Source organism: Lepisosteus platostomus, chromosome 4, assembly GCF_059453375.1.
Source record: "Lepisosteus platostomus isolate fLepPlt1 chromosome 4, fLepPlt1.hap1, whole genome shotgun sequence".
NCBI lineage: Eukaryota > Metazoa > Chordata > Actinopteri > Semionotiformes > Lepisosteidae > Lepisosteus > Lepisosteus platostomus.
The window spans coordinates 13,632,065-13,656,208 of record NC_142614.1 but is presented as its reverse complement, the minus strand read 5'-3'; the positions used below and the strand labels follow the sequence as shown (position 1 = coordinate 13,656,208).

The 24,144-nt window shown below is 41.5% G+C and overlaps 1 protein-coding gene across 6 annotated transcripts in view; it reads left to right on the top strand.

Moving 5' to 3' along the window:
- bmpr1ba (bone morphogenetic protein receptor type 1Ba) overlaps positions 1-24,144 on the top strand; it is a 159,904-nt gene that overhangs the window by 129,320 nt on the left and 6,440 nt on the right. For 4 of the 6 annotated variants that reach the window (XM_088628616.1, XM_088628613.1, XM_088628614.1 and 1 more), the window contains 4 exons: positions 17,155-17,314; positions 19,590-19,692; positions 20,413-20,512; positions 23,351-23,447. In XM_088628616.1, the coding sequence (XP_088484742.1) occupies positions 17,155-17,314; positions 19,590-19,692; positions 20,413-20,512; positions 23,351-23,447 (460 nt within the window). Of the gene's footprint in view, positions 1-10,313; positions 10,555-10,891; positions 10,961-17,154; positions 17,315-19,589; positions 19,693-20,412; positions 20,513-23,350; positions 23,448-24,144 lie in introns of those variants that run through there. The other 2 variants (XM_088628617.1, XM_088628618.1) reach the window with 2 other exon arrangements.

Genomic DNA, 24,144 nt, shown 5'->3' with positions numbered 1-24,144 from the left:
TCCACCCTACTGGCTTGAAGACTGACTGATCTGTAAGATTAGTCAGGTATGCTGTTGCCTTTAGCAGTGCACCGGGGGGTACATTCATCAGCAATCATGTCTCTTGTGAGGTTAGTCACATCACCCTTCTTTCTCATAGTTCAGCAGGGTGAGGAAAATGGCTGGACTAGTATTGTGTTAAGGTCCTCAGGAATCATGGGACGTAGCATAATAGACATGCAGGTCTATTCCCTGTACATGAACAGCGCATTGCCTTATTGCGACTGCGAAAGTAAATGTCTACTTGCATGTTTTACCATTGCTTTTAAAATAATGCATTTTTTTGTTTTTTTAATATTTGGTATTTTAAAATCACTGAAAAATTGCTTTGAAAAGCATTCTCAAACGTCTACTAATAACTCTATAGAAAAGGAAGTCTTAAGAAAAGTGTATAAAAGTCATTTTCTAGCTGTGAATCAGCAGATTCATAGTTTCTCATGGGGAAAGGAACTGGGATTTATTTTTAAGGCGTTTTTAACGAAACAAATTCCCATTAGACTGAAAGGTCTTCAGGGGCAGTGATTTAATGCCCAGAAAAATGTGTCAGGAGAGGATCGGGTTACTGTCTAACCTTGGGAGCTCCCAGCCAGTGACTCAACACGCACCTGTGTGCTCTTTCCCCTGACCTCCAGCAGGGCTTTGAAAAGCGCCTGGCACGGGTACGTGTGAAGGAGGGGCCGGTTTTGATATGCTCTGTGACAATCTGTGAAAGGCGCTTGTGAGTCTGGGGGGCAGGGGGGGTGGCGTGGAGCGGTTGTGTGCCACTAACGAAGGGGTCTGGAACGGCAGGCAAGACCCCCAGGTGGGCTTCTGAATCGCTAATGCACACATTGACTTCCAGCGTTTTATCAACAAATTTGTCAGTGTCAGAAAACCGAAATGTTGAAGTTCTGCTCTGGTGCACAAAGTTGTTGTCCTGCCTGACATGTTTTGCCAGAGTTAAAGAAGTGACAAAAGGAGCAGCCCTCTCTCTGTCTTGCCAAGGTGTCCTTGTTTTGTTAACCTAGTCGTGGGGGCATGCCTTCACTGAGAGCTCAGGGTGGAGGTTAACTACTGAAAAGGAAAAGGTGTCATGTCTTGACCTGGCTTCTGTGCTTCATTATGTTTACACTGTGTGCGCTTGGTCCTGACAAACACTGCAATTTCAAAGTGACCCAGTACTCTTTAAAAGCTGCTGGAGTGCTGTCTGCAGGTGTTAAGAGTTTGGGTGTCATTCTCAACTCTGAGCTTTCTATTGATTCACAGTTTTAAGTCTGTGATTACTGCTGGTCCTGGTCTTGCCTGTTATTTTATTTTTCTTCTTTGCCTGATAATAAGTACAACAGGCTTCAGCGTGTTCAGAATGCTGTTGCCAGTTTACTGACACGCATTCATCTCTCTGATCTTGATACTCCAGCGTTTGCATCTTTACATTTGCTACCAGTGGGTTTTCACACAGATTTTAAGGTAGTGGCAATAATGTCCTTCAGGTTAAGGCTTCTCCACCATTTAAATATCCACATTCCACATGTGAGTCCCTCATCCTCTTGAGTCAGTTGGATTCAGGGCTGCAGCTGCTTTGTACACCATTTTTTAGAACTCCATTCCAGTCTATATTGAAAATGCTGAATTTCTAGATCCTTTTAAAGTTATTTTATTTCTTTAAAGTTTTTTTAATGTTGTGCCAGTTTGAAAAGAATAAGTGGACATACTGTACTGTTAACAAATGAACCAAAAAGAAATGTATTTGTGTACTCATGCAATAGTATAAACCAGATTCTGAAAGAGAGTTGTTCTCAGTTTTTATCTTCTCTTCAATCTATGTATCAGGTGTTAAGGGGATCTTCGTTCCCTCTAAAACCTCTTATGTCAGACTGTGACCTGCGGAGTGATCTATAAGGACAGGTGCCAGGGCTCACCCACCTTACTAATATCTTTGTTCTACAAACAATGGATAAGTGTGTCCCTTGAAAGCATAACCTTGTTTATGTGGCTCTTAAACTTTTTACACCACATGAAAAATGTAGACGATTCAGTGTGCTTCAGGATCTTCACAATAAATTTTCCACATCCCTCTGATGAAGATATAACAAAATAATATCAGGATCATTAAGATTGAATCTCTTGTTTAGAAATTTCACTTCCTTTACTCTTTTTTTGCCTGCCCTCGTTGACTAATGAAATGTTCTTTAGGAGCTACTTCTGGAGAAAGAATCCCAAAACGAAGCCACTTAATATCCATCAGCACAGAGTTCCAGCAAATCTTGGCTGTGTTGTAAGCCTTCCTCTCTAAAAGCTCTGCCTGGATTTTTAACACATCAAAGTTAAATCTTAAAAAAGAGGGTTTCTTACAAGCATTCAGTCCACTTTCTGAAGAATTGCAGGAATGAAACAGCATTCCTGTTGAGTGTTATTTTGATTTATTGAGCTGCTCATTGAAGGCTGTGTATGCTTTTTTAAGAGGAGTCTATTGGCATTTGCCTACAGCAGCCCTATGGGCTGATGATTGCCAGTTCACATCTAGACTGTAACACTAGCCCTCTGCGGTTGGCACCTTCCAGGGCCCTTGAGCATCTGAGCATAATCTCAGCAGCAGCCCCCTTTCTGCGCTGTGCGGCCCTGCCTGCACACCAGAAAAAGGAAGCCGTGGCTTAATGATGTGCATTTACACAAAGTTAGTTTCTCCATCTCTGGTGCAGGAGGTGTTGTGCTGTGTCAGGTAAAATAATAAAATAATTGGCTATTCCTAATTCTTGAATATGAAATTCAAAGAAGGCCTTTCAATGCACAAAGAACTATACACTTCACTACACAAGAGCTCAGAAATGTTTTGGTACATGCGTGCTATTACAAATATTGATCTTTGTGGTGATTCATACAATTTTTTAAAAACACACAACTTAAGCTTTTGTGAATGAAACATCACAGTGCCCATGGTGATTTGAAAAGGGATTTAATTTGTTTGCTCTGATCCAAGGTTTCACTCTGAATGTGTTTTCCCACCCTGAAGATGAGGGCCTTCAGTTTTTGTGTGTCTGTTGTGCTCCACCTGCTCCCGGGACCTGGATGAGCCTGCTAGAGGTCTTGCTCTGAAAGCCGTCTGCTGATCGTGGCTGCTGTGCCGTGTCAGTGAAATATTTGGGTCCCTGTCTGTGGTTGTTAGTGCTTCCACTTCTACAGGGCTAGTCTGCAAGCTGGTATTATCCATCACTGCCATGAAAAAAGTCAAACAAGAAATGTCTCCCTCAGAGACCCGTTGGACTCTGTGTTGTGTTGATGAGTTGGTTAATGACGCCCCAGGTGTCGTCCTGAAACTGAAAGCAAATTAGAGAGCTGACGTTGACATGCAGCCCCGGGGGGGTGGCTGCTCCATGTTTTGGAGCTGCCCTGCCTCCCCCAGGACCCGGATTCTAAACTGGTGTTAAAATCGGGTGCTGAACTAGCTGGGAGCGCCAAAACCAGCCACCCCCATGGCCGCACTTTGCTGCCCAAAAACAAGCACACAGCTGGTCATGACTTGCTAACCTCTCAAGCAGAAATGGAGTGAGGGAGACCGCCCCCAGAAGAATATCCCCAGACAGTGAATATGATGCATTAACCCCCCCCCCCCCTCAGCCCAATCCAGCAGGAAACACTGATGCGGCCTTGTGCATACCTCTGTAATGTGAGCTAATTAAAGTTAGTTTTGTATTTAATTTTGTATCCGTGTCAGAACATTAATAGTTCTAGTTGGGTCTGATTGTTTGGGGTTTGCCTATTTTATTTTTAGATTAAAGACAAAAGTGTTTTAAATTGCAATGTAGTATGAATATGAATTTGATTTAACCCACCAATGTCTTGTCTAATTTGAATCCAAGGGTAAATTTATCTCAAATGGAAAGCCATTTTTCTATTTAAAGATCCCATAATAAACTCGGTGGGACTGTGATATACAATAAAGTTAGTCCCACATTACACTTTGATTTGGCTAAGCTAATAGCTGTAAATAGCTGTATTTTCCTTTGCAATTACAAGGAACATCTTACTGAATCCTACCTGTTACTAATACTGTATACTAATAAATATTCTTAGTTGCAATCTATATGAATAATGAAGAGAATATTTATTTGAGTATCTCTCTGAACAAATGTATACTTTGAGAATGGTAAACAGGGAAGATTAAATTGCATTTAATAAAGATTTGTACAGTGATTATTTTTCCATTGGCAGTACACAAAAAATTGGCAGTACAGCTGTGCATTAAAAGGATTTGTCAATTGTTTTAATAGTGTAAATGTGTAAAGCATTATTACAGCCTTACAAATGTTATATACACTGTTATAGCAAACACTCAGGACTGAAACTGACTTTGTTTTCGGCATCTGCATTTCGCAATTCTGTCACGCAGAACTTAAATAACAAACTCCAGTAATTCATTAGCAAACGTTCTTTAAACAAGACTTGTCCGTTATCGCTTTGTTCTTGCTGTTTGCCGAGGATGGAGCCACTGCACCTTCCAGTGCAGCCTTCATAAATCAAATACAATTTGTTAGGAGACAGCCTTGGTAAATTTATATAACATAAATATTTTAAGCTTAAATAAAGGATTAACTGGAAGGATTGAGTTGGAGTTGTTACCTAATTCATTTTGTGTATCTTTCACTGCAGCACAGAGCGACAGCTCTTTTAAGTCCGTTAGCAGGAGAAATTGAATGCGACCTTCATTTAAGGAGCTTTTCTGTAGTGGTTAAGAAAACAAATAATGCAAAAAAATATGGATTATTATTTAAATATATACAACTTTAATGTGAGCTATTGAAGAATCATAGCAATCAACACAGCTCATATTCAAGTAGAACTTTGGACCCTTCAGGTGCTTCAGGTGACTTTTCATGGAACCTGACTTCCTGCCCTACTGGGGTGTCATGCAACTGCCCCTCTGCACCCCCAGTTCACCATGTAGCACCTGAGGTGGAAAGGCAAGCAACTCACTGAGTAAGTTAAATCTGAGAGTAATGTTTTAAATAGACCTGACTGGAAAACTCTGAGCTGTAATTTGTACAAAGCTTTAGGCATAATCAGGAACCATGGACTGTGAGCTGGTGTTGGTGTTTGTGTCCAGTGTGCTCTGTAGGCTATGGACCAGTTGTGGTCTGCTGTCTGTGTCCAGTGTGTTCAGTGGGCTGTGAGTCAGTGTCTGTGTCCAGTGTGCTCTCTCGGCTATGGGCTAGTTTTTGTGTCCAGTGTTCTCTGTGGGCTCTGGACCAGTATCTCTGTCCAGTGCTCTCTGTGGACTGTGAATTGGTATCTGTGTCCATTTCTCCCTGTGGCACTGGTCTGGTGTCTGTGTCTAGTGAGCTCTGTGTTCTGTGGGACGGTGTCTGTGTCCAGTGTGTTCAGTGGGCTGTGAGTCAGTGTCTGTGTCCAGTGTGCTCTCTCGGCTATGGGCCAGTTTTTGTGTCCAGTGTTCTCTGTGGGCTCTGGACCAATATCTCTGTCCAGTGCTCTCTGTGGACTGTGAATTGGTATCTGTGTCCATTTCTCCCTGTGGCACTGGTCTGGTGTCTGTATCTAGTGTGCTCTGTTAGCTGTCAGCCTGTGTCCGTGTCCAGTGCTCTCTGATTACTGTGAACCGTTGTCCGTGCCCATTGCTCTCTGTAGGCTGTGGTCTGGTGTCTGTGTCCAGTGTGCTCAGTGGGTTGTGGGCCAGTGTCTGTGTCCGGTGGGCTATAGTGAGACCAGTCAGCTGTATATTACCACTAGTCACTGGTGTAGGAAACCTCTTTTACCTCTAAAACCACATTCCTCATTCTTTAGGAAGCTGCCCAGATCCAGTTTGTAAAGTAACAATTGTAAAGCAGAAATAAACCCTTTACATCACAAGACATTTTCAAAGCAATGTTTGAATATTTGCCATATTTTTCATCTAACCCGAGAGAGCATTGTCAAATGTGAACCATAACTCAAAAGCTACTTTATGAAAGAGACCGTACTGTTTATTCGATGAAGCCAATAAATGGCTTTTCAGGGCCGTGTTTATAGCCAAGAAGTTCTTAAAACGAGTCAGCAATGCCTCTTGACATTACTACTCATAATTAATGACTGTGCTTGCTTGCACTCTACAACTCTATGCAGAGACACTGAAAACTAAAAACCCACCAAGAGCTCCAAGAAATGGCAGGCTAGTTTGTACACAGTGGCGCCTATGAGGCAAAGCTTTTAGTATGCTGCCTGTGTTAATTGGGAGCTGAAAGCTACCCTGATCCTGACATAAGCCTTCAATCAGTCTGAAATTACCCCTGAGAATCTCAGGGCAAGGATCAGCACAAACTTTGTCTTGTACCAAAACAATCCCAGCGATCGACTCATTCTAAAGTAAATCTTGTCGAACAAGGTTTTTCTTGCTAGGGGTACTGAATATGCACTTAATGTGCTCTCTGCAAAGAAGCCAGCCTCGCAGCCTATCGATTTATGCCTTGTTTTGGCAAGTTCAGCAGGGTTTTTGTGAAAATGGTTTGTGTGTTTGGAGCACTGATATGCAGGAGAGAGAGAGAGACCATCTCAAAACAGAAGAAGCTGAAAGTCCACACTATGCCTGCTTCTTAACTGACCTTGGCTGTTTGTGTCATGAGAAGGTATTTTTTGTAGCTGCTTTTGTATGAACAGAGATTTTAAAAGAAGCATTTGAAAGGGTGGTGCAATTTTCTACATACTAATTATACAGTGATGGAAGCAAGCCTTCAGCTGAACTGCAGTTTGATCCACTCCAGGTGTTAAAGCAGCTACAGAATCTTTGACACGATATCCTCTGCAGGATATTTCTTGGGCTTTGCGGAGATTTTCACACACTGGTGTGGGGAATTAAAATACCACATACTCTCTTTCCCCATTTTCCTAGTGTTCATCTTGGTTCCTTTACCTTCAGCATTATCATTATTCTTATTTCTTGCAAGGTGGGTGACAATTCCTAGCCTGCGTGAAGGCAATCTAACATCGCTGAGCAGCAGCTGACGAGTCCCCTGGGCTCCAGCAGCCCTCTGCAGCTGCACACAGGCTTCCTGGCCCCGGACTGCCAGCTGTTCCCAGAGGTGTCCCTTTGTGCAGAAGCCATGAGTCTGCTCCTTAACCGGTGTAACCTTAGCACCGCAGAATAATGAAAACTAAATCTCTGTCTAGACACGAAACCTTGAAGGTATGCGACATACGAAATATTTCAAAGACAGCACTCCTACAGTAAAATGCAGAGATGCCGTGGTGCATTAGATTCTCTTGTTCAGTTATGGTTGCATTTGAGGGAGAATATCAGTTTGGATTAAAATAGAGGTCCCGCTACCTTAGAGCTCTGGAGAGGTGAGAGAACATATCAGGTCAGCTTCCAGGTCATGTACCCTTTGAGCAGCAATCCACAGGGCCTTAACTCAAAGCCCTTAAAACGACTTTCACTGGACCCAGGAAAGTAACCAGACAAGACTGAGCTGTGACAACTGTTCTGTGTTTCTTCAGCAGTTCTTTTTTCTTTCTTTTAGGCTATGGCCTCAGAATCGGGCCCTTTAGATTTTACGAATTGTAAGGTAATGTGATTTTTTACCAGTGCTATAATTAACACAAGTGAGAACTATTGATTGCGGTGAAATATAGAACAATAGGACAACAAAAGGAATGTTCACAGAGATAAAAAACAGAAAGGATAAAAAAGCTAATTAAATCTATGCAGCCTAGCATACTTTTTACAGTATCACAATGAATTTTAGCTGTGCTTCTTAATATATGCAGTTTCTATAAATGAGCTCAACCAAGTATGAGTCAGAGGTATCCCTGCCTTGGAGAGCAGGCTGCAGTAGAAGACTGACAGTCACCTGGGCATTATCATTCAGCAGGAGCAATGTGGGGCTCACTGGCACAGACACACCAGTGTTTTTTAAATCCAAGTGCACATCAGGAAAAATACATCCAAAGTGCTTTCTTACACTTTAAACATATGTAAGTACTTTAGGTGTCACTGCCACTGCCCTGAGCTCATGTGTGACAGAGGATTGGGTGCAGTCTTCCTGTGAAACCGCTGCTATGGTGATGTTTGTGTTCTCTTTGCGACTATTCGGGACAAAGTAGTTGTACCTTTAGATTGCATATTATCAGATAATCTGTACTTGAGACTACCACTTCCTTGGATTGGATCCATTAATTTATATGGACTAGTTTAATACAAGGCAGTCTCAGTATAACGAGCTTTGTCTCTGACAAACTTTTCTGGCAGTCAACAGGTTCTGTTACTTAGTAAGCGATTAAGAGCAGGTGAGACAAGAGTTTAAAGGTGACGATGTCCTTACCTTTAACTAACTCAGTAAAAATTCTTCCACATCATTCCTAATTTTATAATAAAATAAACAAACTGTATATTTTATATTTGGCTCCAAACAAGCAGTGATACAGTTATCCATGCATGTCAATAAATACAGAAACATCTTTGACAGAAGGGTAAAGCAGGAATATTGTAATGTCCCTTTTGATGTAATATAATGTCTAGTTTCCAGTTGTTTCCACTTTTCATATCCAAATCTGGGACGAAAAACTGACCAGTCCTCCCTCATACGTGTTGCACTGGGGATAAACAACCTTCTTGAGAGAGATGTTCCAAAGGTTCTGACGTGAGGCAGTATTAATAGGGCCGCTGTGTCCATAACGTGTTTTCCCTGCTTTCTGTGACCATAGAACGGCGGCTCACAGGTGCAGGATTATTTCCGGCGAGCGGAGCTATGTTTTGTCCACAGATCCCAGAGGGGCTCTGGGGCTCCTCACATTGCTGTGTTCCGTGGTCGCACGGGGGGTGGGTGAGGGCACGAGCTATGAGCAGGCCACACTGGGGCCATGTCTCCCTGTGCAGGTTAGCTGCAAATTTCCTGCCTGTCTCTTCTGTTTAGTTCAGCGATCTTCGGACCCTGCTGTCGGTATTTAAACCTGCTCAATTATATTCCTGCGTGAAGTTCTTTTAAATAGGCTTTGGTAAGAGCTTTCTTAAGTCCTGTGCAGGTCTCTAAATCAACTTTAATTGGCGGCAGGGATTTTCTGCTTTTGATATTTTCCTATCCGTTCACTCTGCTTCAGTTAAAATATTAACCTGATAGAAGTGGATCTGCTGTTCTGTTTGAAAATGTCCTCCAATGTCTTAACAAACCCTGTAGAATTGGGTTTGGTGTGGGTAAATGCATCCGATAACATGTTTTAAATGTATGTTTGTAAGCTTGCCGGGTAAGGCTCTGGTACCCTCATGACCCTCTTTTGGATAGGTGGTTAGAAATTGGATAAATGGAAGTATCTAATTAAATCTTCATTTTAGTACATATATTAAGCTTTTTAATGAGGTTGGAGCTGAAGCAGAGCAAGTTGTGTAGGAATATTTAAATATAGTTCTTGAAGTCCAAGCCCGTGTTCAGTGTTGCTAAAAGATGATATTGTTCTCCAGGAATACAGCTCAGAAAGCAACAGAAGGTGAAACGGAGCTTCACTGTGAGGGGTCAGCTGCTGTTACAACAAGCAGGAATCATGACCTGAGACAGCTGCGAAGACAATCAGTGTCTCTTTCTTCAGTAAATAAAAGATGATAGATTTACAGTGTGCTCTGTTCATTTCCAGAGTTCGGTGAGCTATCCCATTGTATCAGGTGTTGTTCTTTTTTTTAACAAGCAAAATGAAGACTGAAATTCCTGAACTAGTTCCAGACAGCTGTTGGCCTCTTTTTACAACAAACCATAACATAATTAGCGTCAAACATTATTTTTAAAACAATATTGCTTTACATGGGATGTTGAAGCAGTGTGGAGGATCCCAGTAATTCCCACATCGCCACCTGCAGCTTGTTTAACCAAAATGGCTAAAAAACTAGCCCTGGTAGGCATTGCAGTCTTTCAGTCTCACAGCCCACATCATTAGTGAACTTTTCTTCTGATACCAGCAACCAGTTCTAATTTCCTCACAGGCCTTCACTGGTGCTCCCACATGGTTTATTCTTTCCACCCAGAGGAATTCAAACAGCAGTCTAAATAAAAGATGAAAGGTTAGGGCTAAGGTATGCAACAGGTCTTGATGGAAACTCCATGGCCATTTCTAATTCTAAGCGTTGGTTCTCTCTCTTTTTTTTTCATTGCTTTTGTAATTTTTTCTTCCGTTTAGTTGTTAATGTGTTCGGCTTCTACATGTGCAGAACCAGGACAGACTGTGATGACAGTGAAATTAGATAGCCCGTAGCCTTGTGAGGAAAAAGAGAGTGCGAGCTTCACTTCCTGCCTGCTGGGTGAAATGCTTTCTGCCTTCCACAGCTTACAAAACGTGCAAATGCCATTAACAAGAGCCTGTGCGTGGTGTGTATGAGCATGTGTTTGAGGGGAGGTGAGAGAGCACATGTGAAGGCGGATTCTGCTCTCGAGCCCTGGCCACGTCCCTTTCAAGTCTGGGAAGCTGACAGTCGCCAGCCCTCAGCCCAGAGGAGAGTGGCTTGACTGCGGGGTGTCTGCCGGAGGAAGCTGCCCAAGAGCTCTCCTGCCCTGCCCTGCTCGCACAGAGGTGAGCCGCCACGGACGCAGGGGTTTCCAAACACTCAGACGCTCTCAGCCACGCAAAGTGTGTCCGACAAATGGTACCCCTGCCGTCCACGGTCAGAATTGATTACTGCCGTCCGCGGGAAAGGCAATTAATTACCAGAGCGCAGCAGAGAGATTCTGCCTGCTGCTGGAACACAATGTTTACTCGCCATATGTCAAACAGAGTTTGTCAGTAGTGCCTTCAGTGTGAACTGCTCACTCATATTTGTCCAGCTGTGGATTAAGGGCTCGATTGCCTCTCTTCTGCCTTGCCATCTCGGGCTGGTGCTCACTGATTCTCGCTGTGTCCTGTGGAACAGACAGAGCTGCCTTCCTGGCCAAGGAGAGACAAGCAGCGAATGCTGTGCTTGCTTGTGTTACACAGAGCTGTAAGTACACATTTACTCCTTGGTGTGTTGTATAAATATTCCTTACACATAAAGATTGTCTGTTTAGTCAGTAAGACATCGACTACAGGTTACTTCTTAAGTATATTTATTGAATCAAACGCTTTCCATGGAGTGCAATGCAGGATAACCAGAGGATCTCAGTTCTTTGCCTGCTGTGTTTGGCCATGACAAAGCTGATCCTTCTTTAAATTGTTGGGGTAAGAATAGAGGATAGTTGTAAAAAACGTATTACTATTATTTTACTACTATACAGTCAGCAAAAATAACCCTTTTCTTTCCAGGTCTTCTTTTTGATAGTTAAAGTTGGTTTTATATTTTATTTAGCATGTAAAAAATGGTTATACTGTAGATTATGCATTGGAAATTGACAGATTTGATTGCTGCATCCATATTTCTTGGCTTTTAACAAAAAAGCACTCTGCCCTTTAATTAGTCTGTGAGCCAGTGAAGTTTCACTAACAGTTTAATTTGAATAGGAGCTGCAAATGGCTTTGATTTCCATGAAATCTGATTAAGCCTCAAGTACAGTTATTAAAGAGCCAGGTAAATAGACAATGCTGTTCACATTGAATTGACATCCATTTAGAGCTCACATTTGTCAGGAGCTAAAATTGCAGTATGGGTTCTCCAGGATTGCTGCCAGAATATTGGGCACTGAGCTCTGTATTAGGCTCTAAATTATAAGGAAAGGTTGGACAGGTGCTCCAGCTGAATTCCTATGGCTTAGTTCTCTTTAAGCTTTAAGCCTGATCACCACCTATATATTTTATTTGTAGTTTCTATTGCTATCGTTTTGCTAATAATCCAAATTCATGTATCTTTGTGGATAAGTAATAGAATTGATGTAATTAATAATGGAATTCAGGGGCTCTCAGAAATGCAGTAGTGAGGTGGTGAATATCATGAATGTATTTGCCAAAACAACTGGGGTTCAATCTCCCAGTTCTTGCTTACAATACAGACAAATAGCAGCCTTCATTGATTAAAAACTTCAGGTTCAGGTTCAAACACACCTTATGGTCATGACATTGTTATCCAGAGGCATCTGTACAAGCTATAAAGACAGTTTTAGTGCCTGATAGCAGCATTGCCATGGAAGCCTGACCCTGTCAGATCTCAGAAGAAAAGCAGGTACTGGGATGAGAGACCAAGAAAAAGCAGTGTTCTGCTGTAAATGATGTTGGCAGCCAAGTGACAGTGTTCACTCCAGACAAGTGGACTAGTATGGTGACTGGGAAAACTGTGCAGTAGTGCTGTCCTTCAGATGAGACATCAGTAGACATCAAACCGAGGTCTTGAGTAAGTATTCATGACCTGATCCCAGGGCATTGTTTATTAGATCAGGGGTGCCGACTTCAGTGTCCTGGCTATATTCCTGGACATGTTGGACTTAACATTCCCCTTAATTCAACTGGTGAAGCAGTTTGGCACTTAGCTACCTAATCATGCACAACTTTATAGATAGTCATGGATCTCAGAGGCCTTTGTAACTCAGTGGTTGCAATGTTACCAAAACCAGGAATACATGTGTTTTGTAGACATCTCTTAATTTGGAGTTCCTACTTCCATTGATCTTTGTGTTGATGTCTTGAAAGGCTGAGTGCAGTATGCAATGATGAATCAGCCATTGTCTGAGCTACTTTTCTAGAATAAAACAGATGTGCTCAGATAATACTGTGAGTAGGGCTGTTTCTGTCTACGATGAAACATAGTTCATACTGATATCAATGAGTCACTACACTTTTTATCATGATACAGTAAGTCAGTTGCCTAAGTGGGTTTTGTATCATAATGCAAGACTCCTGTAGGCTGTCTTAATGCAACATTTCTTAAACATATTGTAATGAACTTCCCAGCTGCTGGTGGAATTCTTTAATAATTCTGGAAGTGATCTTAACGACTTGTGCTTATTAATCAATTAAGTTTCAGTTCAGTCCTTTAGTGGCTTGGGATACACCTGTCTAGGTCACTGTTTTGTTCTGCATTGTGTTCACAGTGAGGTGCCACTTTGTCATGCAGTGAATACAGTTGGGAATTCAATCACTTGACTTTGTTTCAATGTTTTTGTTTGGTTCTAGGATTTGTGCCTTGTGCTAAGTCAATACCAGCTTCTTACTCAGTTTTACTGTAGCACTGGTATTACTTTTTGAACTTGCCTGCAGCTCCAAAACGTTGTTTCTGAATGAGAATGAGGTTTGACCACAGAAAAAACAATTTCTGTAAGATGGGGAACATTGTTGTAGTCCCTCCTGTACACACCCTCAGAGCTCCATGATATGAATGCTCTGTTTCCAAAGCCTCGTTAAACTGGATTCAAAGTTTCACTCACTGACTAAACTTCACTTGCCTCGAAATAGAATATGAGGATTGTTGGTCCAGGGTTGAGCTAGTATCAGAGGTTCAAGAGCTGTGTGCAGAGGCCTAATCAGATGTGACTTCTTCAGCATTTCCCTGCTGTTACCAGTGAGACACAGGATGACTTCTTGTAGTATTCATGAGTTCCTGCTTTAGAATTCAGTTTGAGCAGCAAATCCCACATGGACTTAGAAAAGGAGTGTCTTGCTTAACTCTCTTTTTAGAAAGCAGCAACAATGGATACACACAAAGCATATGATATGGTGTATTTAGATTTTCATTTTTTTACATAAAATTTGGCATTAAAGATGAATTCTAAAATTCTAAAACTGCAGGCAATAGGCATTCAAGAAAAAATGTTTGTTTGGATTAAGAACTAGTTTATAGACAGAAAACCATACAGTTAAAAGATGAATGCTCTAATTGGGGCTTGACTAAGAACTGAAGGGGTTTGTGGAAGTATGAAACAAGCTACCTAGCCTTGTTGTTGAAGCTAATATCTCTCATGGAATGGCTGGATGGGATTCTGGGATAAAATACTGTAGCTACTAGCAAACAAACTACATGAAGAAGGTCTTCTTGTTTGTACCTGTAAATTCTCTGTTTTGTTTTCTAAATGGCCTGTAGCGTGTATTGTGATGGTTTGCCCTGGCTGAGAGTTGCTCAGAGCTGCAATGAGCATGGACTCTCCACTAGAGGCTGCTAAAGGGACAACTACCAAAGACATGTATTGTTCACCTGTTGGTAATAGATGTGTGATCAAATGGAATGTGGGCATGTTTACACTAGTTTGTTTATATACAGGGTGTGTTTGTTACAACCTTTTCAAAAAGAAGAGAAGGAACAGAAGTATTGTTTGTGTTGTGATTGCTGGCAAAAGTGAGCATGTCCCACATCAAGTTTTTCTGAAATTGTATATGACACAAATATATTATTTATTATGTTATATAATGAAAATGTGGGAACAATTTAATTAACTGTAATACCCTTTTTAATACCTGCCATAAGGCCATAAGCAACAGCACAAATTGTTTTCCATCCATCATTCAAAACAGCAGTGCTTGAAAATGGCAAGGATTATTTTTGTCATTCAGTATTAAAGTTACCCTTTTTGTAACTTTGATTTGGAGCATTGATGATGGTAGTAATTGAATGTGATCGTTTCCTTATGTGTTGGCATCTGGACAGATTTATTTGTATTTATTTTAAGCTTAGTGAGTTCTTGCAAGTGATGTTTGTCCTGTCTTTTTATTGTCACTTGAATTTGTGAAAAGAAAAGTGTACCACAGAACTGAACTTTTTTCACTATATATATATTTGTCAATATGGTAGAGACTGGTCTTTTGAGTTTCACTTTCCATGTGTCACTCAAAAGTTTCGTCTAACTTTTCTGTCTTCTTCCTTTTCATCTGCTGGCCAAAAATGATGGCATTAATACCCGTACAAAAGGTTCTGGCTACCAGTGCATGGGTGAAACTGCTTCTAAATATCAGGGACACAAAGAGCGGAGTTGTGGGAAAAGTTCTCTGTCGGGAGCACTTTGTATCCATCCGAAACTGCTGATCCCAGGACTGCTGTATTGTCGGTTTTGTTTTCTTTCCTGCTGAAGACGTTGCAGCTCACAGCCCTGATATGTCAGCTGCTGTCTGGAAACTAAAATATTTCTGCACCTGCAAACTTGGGTGTCCAGACACCAACAGGAGAGAATCACACTAGAATTGACATAGAGTGGACTCTACAAAACTCTACAAAACATAAAGCTTCCAGTATAAACTCTCTCTAACCCTTTTGTTAATCGGATTGTTTTATTTTGCTCTGTAAGCCAGATGTCTGGAAGCTCTTGCTGCCTGGGCGCATTCAAAGACTTTTTGTCCATTAAAAACAAGGTTTCAGAGCTGTGGCAACTGACTTTTGTTCACGGTTGTTGAAAGAAATGATTATGTTCCCCTAACTCCGATATTGACCTTCACATTTGGTCTTTGGATATTTTACAGAGAAGAAAGAAAAATACACACAGCGCGCGCAAGTGTGAGCTTTGGGACAATAGGAAAAGCCAGCTCGGTTCTGTCAGCCAGCACTGCTAGCTGAAGTGTGGTCTTTTTCAAAAACCGCAGCCAAGCAAAAGTGAAATCCATTGGTGTTTCTGGACTCTTATCTGCACAAGAAACCCCATTATTTGGGGATTATTACATCACTCCTCTGGGATTGTGCATTAATTCATTACTCTTCGTTACCGATCCATCTCAATGTTCCTTGAATCATACATAGAAGATGTGATTTTGCCTGCTGGGTTATGAATTTCCTTGTCCTGGAGATTCTTATTAATATAGATATCAAGATTTATATCCTTATTTATATCCTTGGGAATCCTTATTAATGTTTGTGTGTCTATGTGTTTGGAGGAGTGATTCTGGTTCTGGTCTTACATGGAAAGTGATCAAACACCTTTTGATGTTCTTGATGTACTCGGGCCTCTCAGCTTTGTATCCCTCACACACTCCTCCACCACACCTGGGGCAGGCAGTGAAACTGACAATAGGAAGTGCTACAGCAGGGTTGAAGTAGAAAGGAGTGCTTTGTTGTGTATTTCAGTGTTTCCCAGTTCTGCCCCCCTCCCTCATTTAAAATCTACACTGCCCACTGAGCCTGCATGCCTCATTTAAACATAATTGAGCACAGAAAGGAGTCAGTGTGGTATATACATTACTTTAAAGAGCAGGATCGGATGCTGGGTTTCTCCTTGAGGGTCAGGGGTTGTGGGGGCATCAGGTATAGCTGCATTGCAGTGCAGAAGCCCTTTCCTTCAAATCTTAACCCCAGCAAACAGAAATGAGGTAGAAGACAGGATGCCGCATAAAGAAGACCACTTCAGCATTCCTTATATAGCAGCAGCTCCTGCATAGAATAAGACCCTCTCTCTTACGTGATTTTGTAAGCTACAATGAAACCAAACAGGAACTCGGATGAGGGCTCTTAAAATTCATTGTGTGCCAAAGTACAGGACCATACCATCGATATTAAAGCACTGTGCAGGAAATTGCTTCCTAGAGAGACAGAAATACGGAGTATGAATTGGCCTCTCTTTTAAAATTTTTAATGTGTTGGCACAATGTAGTTTTCTGCAACATGGGAGTAGCACTGAAAGGCCTATTTTTTTAAAACAGGCTCACGCAGGTAGATCATACTCGATACTTTCCCGTGGGAATTAAAGTTAAATATTATTTCATTTGGTCACAGCACAACTGTGCCACATCTGCAGTTAATGATCTTATTCCAATGAATGAATGACACAAATTCAGAAGGATCTCAATCTATTCATTGTAGATAAATCTGCCTTGCACATTGTATATACTTTAAATTTGGAATCATAGCCCAGATATTGGAACCAGCAGTCTCTGGACTGTAGGCTCATCATTCACTCTGACTGGAAATTTGTGCTTGTGAACCTACTCATCAACTTTACAGAAAATGTGCTGTTCTTCAAAATAGAACATGTTATCTTCTTAGGCAAGATTAATATTGTGATTACCAGTATTCAGTCAGCAACATTTTTATCCAAAATAACATACTGTGTCAGAAACACCTCAGTTTGATCTGTCATCTGACGAAAGGAAGACTTAATCAGGACATGTCTTGAATAGAGGAGAAACAAACATTATAATGTAATTTTACACCTACATTTCTGAACAGACTTTTTGCAACATGTTACTGCAGAAGTGGGGAAAATGTGAAGCTCTTGGCTGTTGAATGATTCTCTAACCCTTCAGTAGGTTGTTTGATTTAAGTTAACAGTCCATTTTGCATCTTACTTTTTTCAGCCAATCTGCTGGATAAAGCACTGCTGAGGAATTCTGGGAAGTTGACCATGGATGGCAGGAAGGAGGACAGCGAGGGGAAGATGCCCATGGTGCCCCAGAAGGCCTTGTGGTGCCACTGCCAGAATCACTGCCCAGAGGAATCCACAAACAACACCTGCAAGTGAGACTCAAACCTGAAAACGCTTGAAGTGGGAGGTGGGATTGCTCAGGGGACCTCTGGCACGTTTAAGGGGAGAATAGGAATCTGACCATTGAATGAGCCTCTAAACTAAGGCTGTCAGCATCTGGAGGTTTTCAGAACTATCTAGTTTTTGCTACACTCAAAGCTGTCAATCAATTGATGTTTGTTCTATGGTTGCTGTTTCTAAAGATTGTTAATTTATGGAAAAGTACTTTTAAATCATGTGTGATACACAATGCTGCACTGGTTAACCCAGTGGCCAGGCATACTGAAACGTTCGGAAGAGGCAGATGGAAGAGGAGATGGTAATGTAGTGTGATTAAATGCTATTTAATCATGTGTTTTACTGTGGCTGGTGTGCAGGAGTAGATATTGACAAAACTATCAGTACTGTTAAACTTTTTACAGGAATCATTCTGTGTTTGGTTCTAAAACAGCAACACATGGACATTCATTTTGAACATTCTTGGTAAGGTCAAAGGTCACCTGCGTGGGTGTTCCTGAAACAGAAGCTGGCGTTTGCACAAGGTCATGACGGTTGATTGGGCAGCATGTTTTGACAAGGTACAGATGTGTCACAGGACCCCTGGGCCACCTTCAACCACCGACACTGAGTGAAACGCACCTGTTCCTCTTGAGCAGAATGCCTGTGGCTCAGAGAGGCAGACGTGATTTGTTTGCTTTGAATTTGGATTTTGCTTGCTGTGATGTGAAATGTCCTTCACGAGAAATGGTGCAGAGCAGTGATCTCTGGAAGGTCCCAGTGATACCCAATACTGTTTTGTAGACTTATTCCAACAAAAGATCACCTTAATGTTGACTAAGTAAAGCAATAATCTGTTCAGATCAATTACTAAGACATTACAAAGCTTCTGTACATATTAGGTACATGCATTGAAGCATCAGTGTTTTTGTTCTCACATCAGATATCTTGACAATCCAGGTCTTTTTGGTATTTGGCTCTGAAGGAGGTCTCAAAGATGCTGAAAGACTTTCCAAATCCATTGAGCCTCTCTGTGACCTGCCTGGCCCAGCAGAATGCTATAATCATGCTTTGGAGTTGTGTGTAAAAAATGTGCTCATACAATTCACCAGCTTATATTTTTAAGACTCAGAAAAAATATTTCTAAGACTGTATCTGGGCTTCATATTTTCAATGTTTTTATTTTTTAATGAAAAATCATGCATAGAAAAAAAATCATGAAAAATAGTTATTTTGCATACATTGTACAGATTCTCCCTGAATTATTGAACCACAGAGAACAGAAAAAAATGTTTTGCGTTTGTATGAAGGTTTAGGATACATTTACAAAAACCACCAGATAGGTTTGAATACCACTTCCTTTAGGAAATTGCACGTAGATGGTTGCCTGTATCTGTAGCCTAAGAGGCCTGAAAGACTTGCTGTGGCTGTTGGGCACTGCGCTCCCCAGACGAGGCCGTGACAGCGCTCAGAGCAGAGCGGCACGCGCTCCCCCTCCTGTTCCTGATAGCCATCGTTTGTTCTGTCAGTCACTGCTGCTCCAAACACCGCGTTTTCCAGCGGTGGTGCTGAAGGGCCATTAAAAAATCTGTCAGCGAGGTACAGTCAGTTTTCCCTGACAACAGTGTGAAAGTATTTAACCTTCATTCTCAAAGGTCATGTGGACAAGGAGGCTGCCCTTGGGCAGAATAATGGTTGTGTTTTGCTGCAACATTTTTTTAGTCTGCTTCCACAGTGTGTATTTTTACTTCTTGCTGGTATGTCTCCTCATTGACTTTCTGGCAAAAATAGTTTCTCTTAGGGCAGGGGGTTTCGAGAATAACCTCTGGTGAACTCTAAAGTTACCTTTTTCATTTAACTACAATGAAAGGTTTATCAAATCTTTAAGCCATTTTATAGTTAATAATACAAAACTGTTACCGTTTAATGCATGTTTTACAGTTTTTAACCTGTGGTTTTTAACCTACCAAGGACAGATAAGAGAGCTGTTCGGCTGCAGCTTTTGTCAAACTCAAACTGCAAATCTGACACACTTGATTGCTGCTATCCTGGCCACACTTTGCCTGAACAAAACAGTCAAGGTTTGGTCTTTCACTTCTTCCTGGGGTATAGAAAACTTCCATACTTCCAAAGTTTGCTTATTCATTTTCAATGTAATCAATTAGAGTCTTCATAGAACGCAAAGCTTGACTGAGTGATTGTACTCAACCTGCACTATTGTGGACTCAGTACTGTAGATGCAGACTTTCAGTGCTACTCTTGTGTTGGCAGGACGGATGGCCACTGTTTCACTATGGTGGAAGAGGACACCAGTGGGGTTTCATCTATGACTTCTGGATGCTTGGCAAAGGATGGCTCAGACTTTCAGTGCCGGGTAGGGTCCGGGTCTTAGAATTCCCATATTGATTGAATGGAAGAAGACACAGATTTGCCAGTTGCATGTTATGAACTTCAAGACACTTTTTATTCTCTCCTCTGTCCGTTAAAAGCATGGACGCATCCAGGTCCTGAGTTTAGACTGTGCCTTCAGTGGATGGAGGGTTTGTTTGAACCTGCAGCTCTCAGTGGCTGTGCCACTGTCAGCCAATTTTTCATTTTTTTTCAAAAAGCAATGTGAAGGACAAGCAGTCCAAATATGTTCTTTTAAAAATCAACTTTCATTTCTTTGCTTATGTACACAGTGTTTATCTGTGATGAATGTTTAAAAGCTTAATCAGTTTTAGCAGTACTGCTTACAGTGAAGTAACACACAGTGGCATCTAGCTCTTAATGAAGCCATTAGTACATTAAACAGAACAGGCAGAACTTGATTTTTGCGGGTTCAAATCCCAGGTAGGAATCTTCTGCTGTGCCCTGAGCAAAGTGCTTCACTCAAGGAGCTCCAGTGAAGTGCCCGTCTGTATTAGTCAGTATTAGTCAGTACAAATGCAAGTCGCCAGATAAATTAATAATAAGTAAGAGGAAGAGCTTCTGCAGGATGGCAGTAGGAAATCAAAAAGATACTGTAGATGCACTATTTACATAGTGCTCATTGCCCAATGGGATCATGCATCCACCATTCTCGAGTGTTAGATAATCTGTGTTTGTGTTTCAGGACACCCCGAATTCCCGCCTGAGAAGATCAATCGAGTGTTGCTCTGACAAAGACTTCTGCAATAAAGACCTTCATCCCACCCTGCCGCCTCTGAAGACAAGTAAGTGGGGGTCAGGGTCAGGGGTCTATCTCCTGGGGGAACTGCAGATCCAGATCAGGGTGGGGGTCGGTCTCTTGGGGAACCATAGATGTGGGTTGTGATGGGGGTCTGTCTCTTGGGGAACTATAGATGTGGTTTGGGATGGGGGTCTGTCCCCCACAGGCATCCCACTTTGTCAGTGCAGTGTCCTCTGTCGGCAGATTCTCTCTGACTTTAAACCCCAGAGGAGCCAGTGAGAGGGAGAGGGAAGCTTGCATTGTTGATTTAGTGCGCAGTTAAACACCCATGCTGGAGCCGGCGTGTCTGTCTCCAGGGCTGCGTGCATGTGCGTGGTGATTAATGAGTGGCTCGTTAATGGGGAACGGGGCTGGGAAGGAACAGCCTCAGATTTCACCCTTCTCTTCTTTTTTGTGATCCCTTCTAAGACATTCCTGTTGGCTTTGGTGAGAAACTCTCAACATACTGAGAGTACAGCACCTGGCCTCGCTGTTAAGAAAGAACAGCTTGTCCGGCTTTCAGAGGCGTAGTCATATGGGGAGAACAGGTTGACTGGTTCCAGGCTTCTTACAGCATACCTGCACACCTTATAATTGAATCTCCTATTCTTTAACAGTCAGCTTAGACAACATCTATGCAAGGCTGAGGTCAGGAGAATAAAACAGCAGGCGAACTTCGGTGCTACATGTTCCAACTACGGAATAAACTCAGGCTCAAAATACCTCGAAGTAAAAAAAAGAAATCACATCATATTGTCTGTAATGTTATTTTGTAAATTATACAGTACCAGATGTATGAGTATGTCCTCTTATTGAAATAGCTTATTCTAATGGGCTTAATCGCTATGTAGCTGTTTAACTTCAATAAGCTATGATGAGTGTGGTTATAAATACACTGGGAAACACTGTAATTATGGCCTCCCTACAGTTTTAGATTCTTGAGTAGTCCTCGGTGTGCTTTTGTAGTAAAGCGTGCTTCTGCCACCTCCTTCCTTCAATCACAAGTCTTACTCTGACACTTTGAAGCCAGCTGATTCCGACTAATGCTTTCAAGGCATTTGCATTCTGGCCCTTAGGGTCATGCTTGAGTAAAACCCTAGAGTAAATGAATTGGAAGTGGTTGTAATTATGATGTTTAGTTTTTCTGAGGATCGTAACTCAACTCAACAGAGAGAAGAAGATCTACAGTTATCATTCTTGCCGTCACACCTGAATTTCTTTCATGCTTTACCACGACATGAAATCCCTGATTTTCCAAAGGGGCAAAACATCCAGAACGATTCTGTCAGGTTGACCAAGTGGAGCCAAAATCCTTAAAAGTATATAACTCTACTCTCCAGTTCTGAAGCAGTTTTTCAGCTTCATTCTTAACTTGAAATTGCCCAGTGTCGGAGTTAAGATAGAGTGCAGAGTAGGGTTTATTTGTGCAATGGTGATTTCACATCACGTCTGAGTCACAATAAAGAAACAAATTACTAAAGAGCCAAAGTTACATTTAATTCACTTGTTAAGAGGACATCTTGTCCTACTTGCATGTAATCCCTCCTCCCACACCCGCCTTTCAACCTAACACTAAGCCCAAAGTGAGCAGAATCGCCTGTTCGTTTCGGCATTCCTGCTCTTTCACACTGATAGGCTCTGACATGTTAAACTGTTACAAACCACACATTTTACAATGGAATGAGTGGCTAACAGAAGATGATAAACTGGTGATAAACCATGAAATGGAGCCTTCAGCCTGGCTTGTTTTCTCACTCTATAATAAAAAGACAGGCTTCCCTAGAGATTTCTTCAGTTTCACATGCAGGGAGGGCAAGGGTATCTGTCCACTTGCCTCTCTGAAGGAGATGTGCAGAATACTCACCAATATCATTAGTTGTTCTACGAAAACTCTCAGTACCCCTGTGTTTGTGTTATTTAAAGAAATAATTGGACTCTTATCTAAACTTTGGTTGGATTTATTTCAAATCTGTGCCTAAAGTGGTTTGGATGGGAGTTTTTAATGGTGATGTTCAAAAGGGGTGATGTGATTCTGTCTGTGTGGATGTGTGTGTAACCATATATTACTATGGATGTGGGGTTAAAATGTAAGAAAGTGTCCCCATTTCTCAAGTTTGGGTTTGGTATAGTAAAAACAGAATGAGAGTCAACAGGAAGTTAGTACAAAAAGGAATGCAAATGTGTGTGTTAGAGAGAGATGGAGGGAATGCAAATGTGTGTGTTAGAGAGAGATGGAGGGGCTCTTCTCGTCTCTTAGAGCAAGTGCATGACAGTAAAGGAAGAGTCCCCAAGAAACCTCCTGGTCTCTGGGTTTTCATTAGCGTCCGTCAATCTGAAAGCTAATCGGCCTATTTCAGGAGTGGGATCAATAGAGATTGAATTCCCCCGCTGTTCAGCACCAGTGCTGTCATATCAGTGCTCCGCGCTGAGCTACAGGGCGCAGGAGTGTGAAACCAGGGCAGGAAAGACACAGGCAGGCTCTGGTTTCTACCCTTACAAAGTTACCTTACAGCAGCTGGCATTCGTGTCAGCAGTCTGGGTCTTCATGCTATGGGCGCCCATTTTTCTTCTTGTATGAAGAGCTTGACCAATTCTTCACCAGCATATGTGCACCTGCTTTCATACAGTATATATTCATAACCCAATTAAAATGTGTACCTAAGAAAGTTTAAAAAAAATTCACAGTTTGTTTTTGTAATTATATGAGTTAGGAATTCAGTACCCTGTCCTTTCCCCTCTTCGAGAGTTTCAAAAGCAGCTTCTCATCCTGCAAATATGAAACAAGTCCAAGGAAATCAACCTTATCTGAGGCATTGTAACTAAACAAATTCTTCTCTTGCAGATTATGCTGATGGGAGTATTCACCATATGGCCTTGATGATCTCAGTGACGGTGTGCAGCATCATCCTGGTGATCGTCATCATTCTCTGCTACTTCAGGTCAGCCACAGACTTTGCAGTAAAAACTGCACCTGCTTAATGCTTGGCAAAACATACTATAACTAGTTATTTTCTGTTTATTTCTCCTTCAGCATTGCCACACACAAGTACAGGCATTCATACTGCAGGTGAAAGCTTTGTTGTTTTTGGATAATGGTCTCCTGGACCTTTGGAATCCACACTCCCTGAACAGATCGCTCTCCCCAGAACATGCAAACAATCCATCCTTGAAAATATTCCTCCGGAATAATGAGCTTGCATTTTTAACAGTCCTTCCTGTTCTGTCATGTTTAATAATCAGATTGTCTACAATTTAGACATAAAAGGCATATGTTCACTTTTAACAAAAAAAATATTTCTTATCCTTATTTTATTTCAAATTATATTATATATAATTTATATTTATATTATTTCAAATTTCAGAAACATCTGTGGTTCGATTTTGGCTTACACTGTGCTCTTTTTGTTTCTTTTGCTATTGCTAAAGCTAAAAAGTTAAACACTCTAGTCACTGCCTTATGGACACAGCCTTGCTTGTGGAAACCATTTACTCTGTATTGCCAGCAACATGTCCTTGAAATGTGACTATCCACCCTCTGTTCTTTAAATATTTTTTATCCTCTCCTAATCCCCTTGTCTTTGAAAGCTCTCTGATACCTTCCAGTCAGCTTTCTTGAAGGTTCAAGCCAGAACTTAT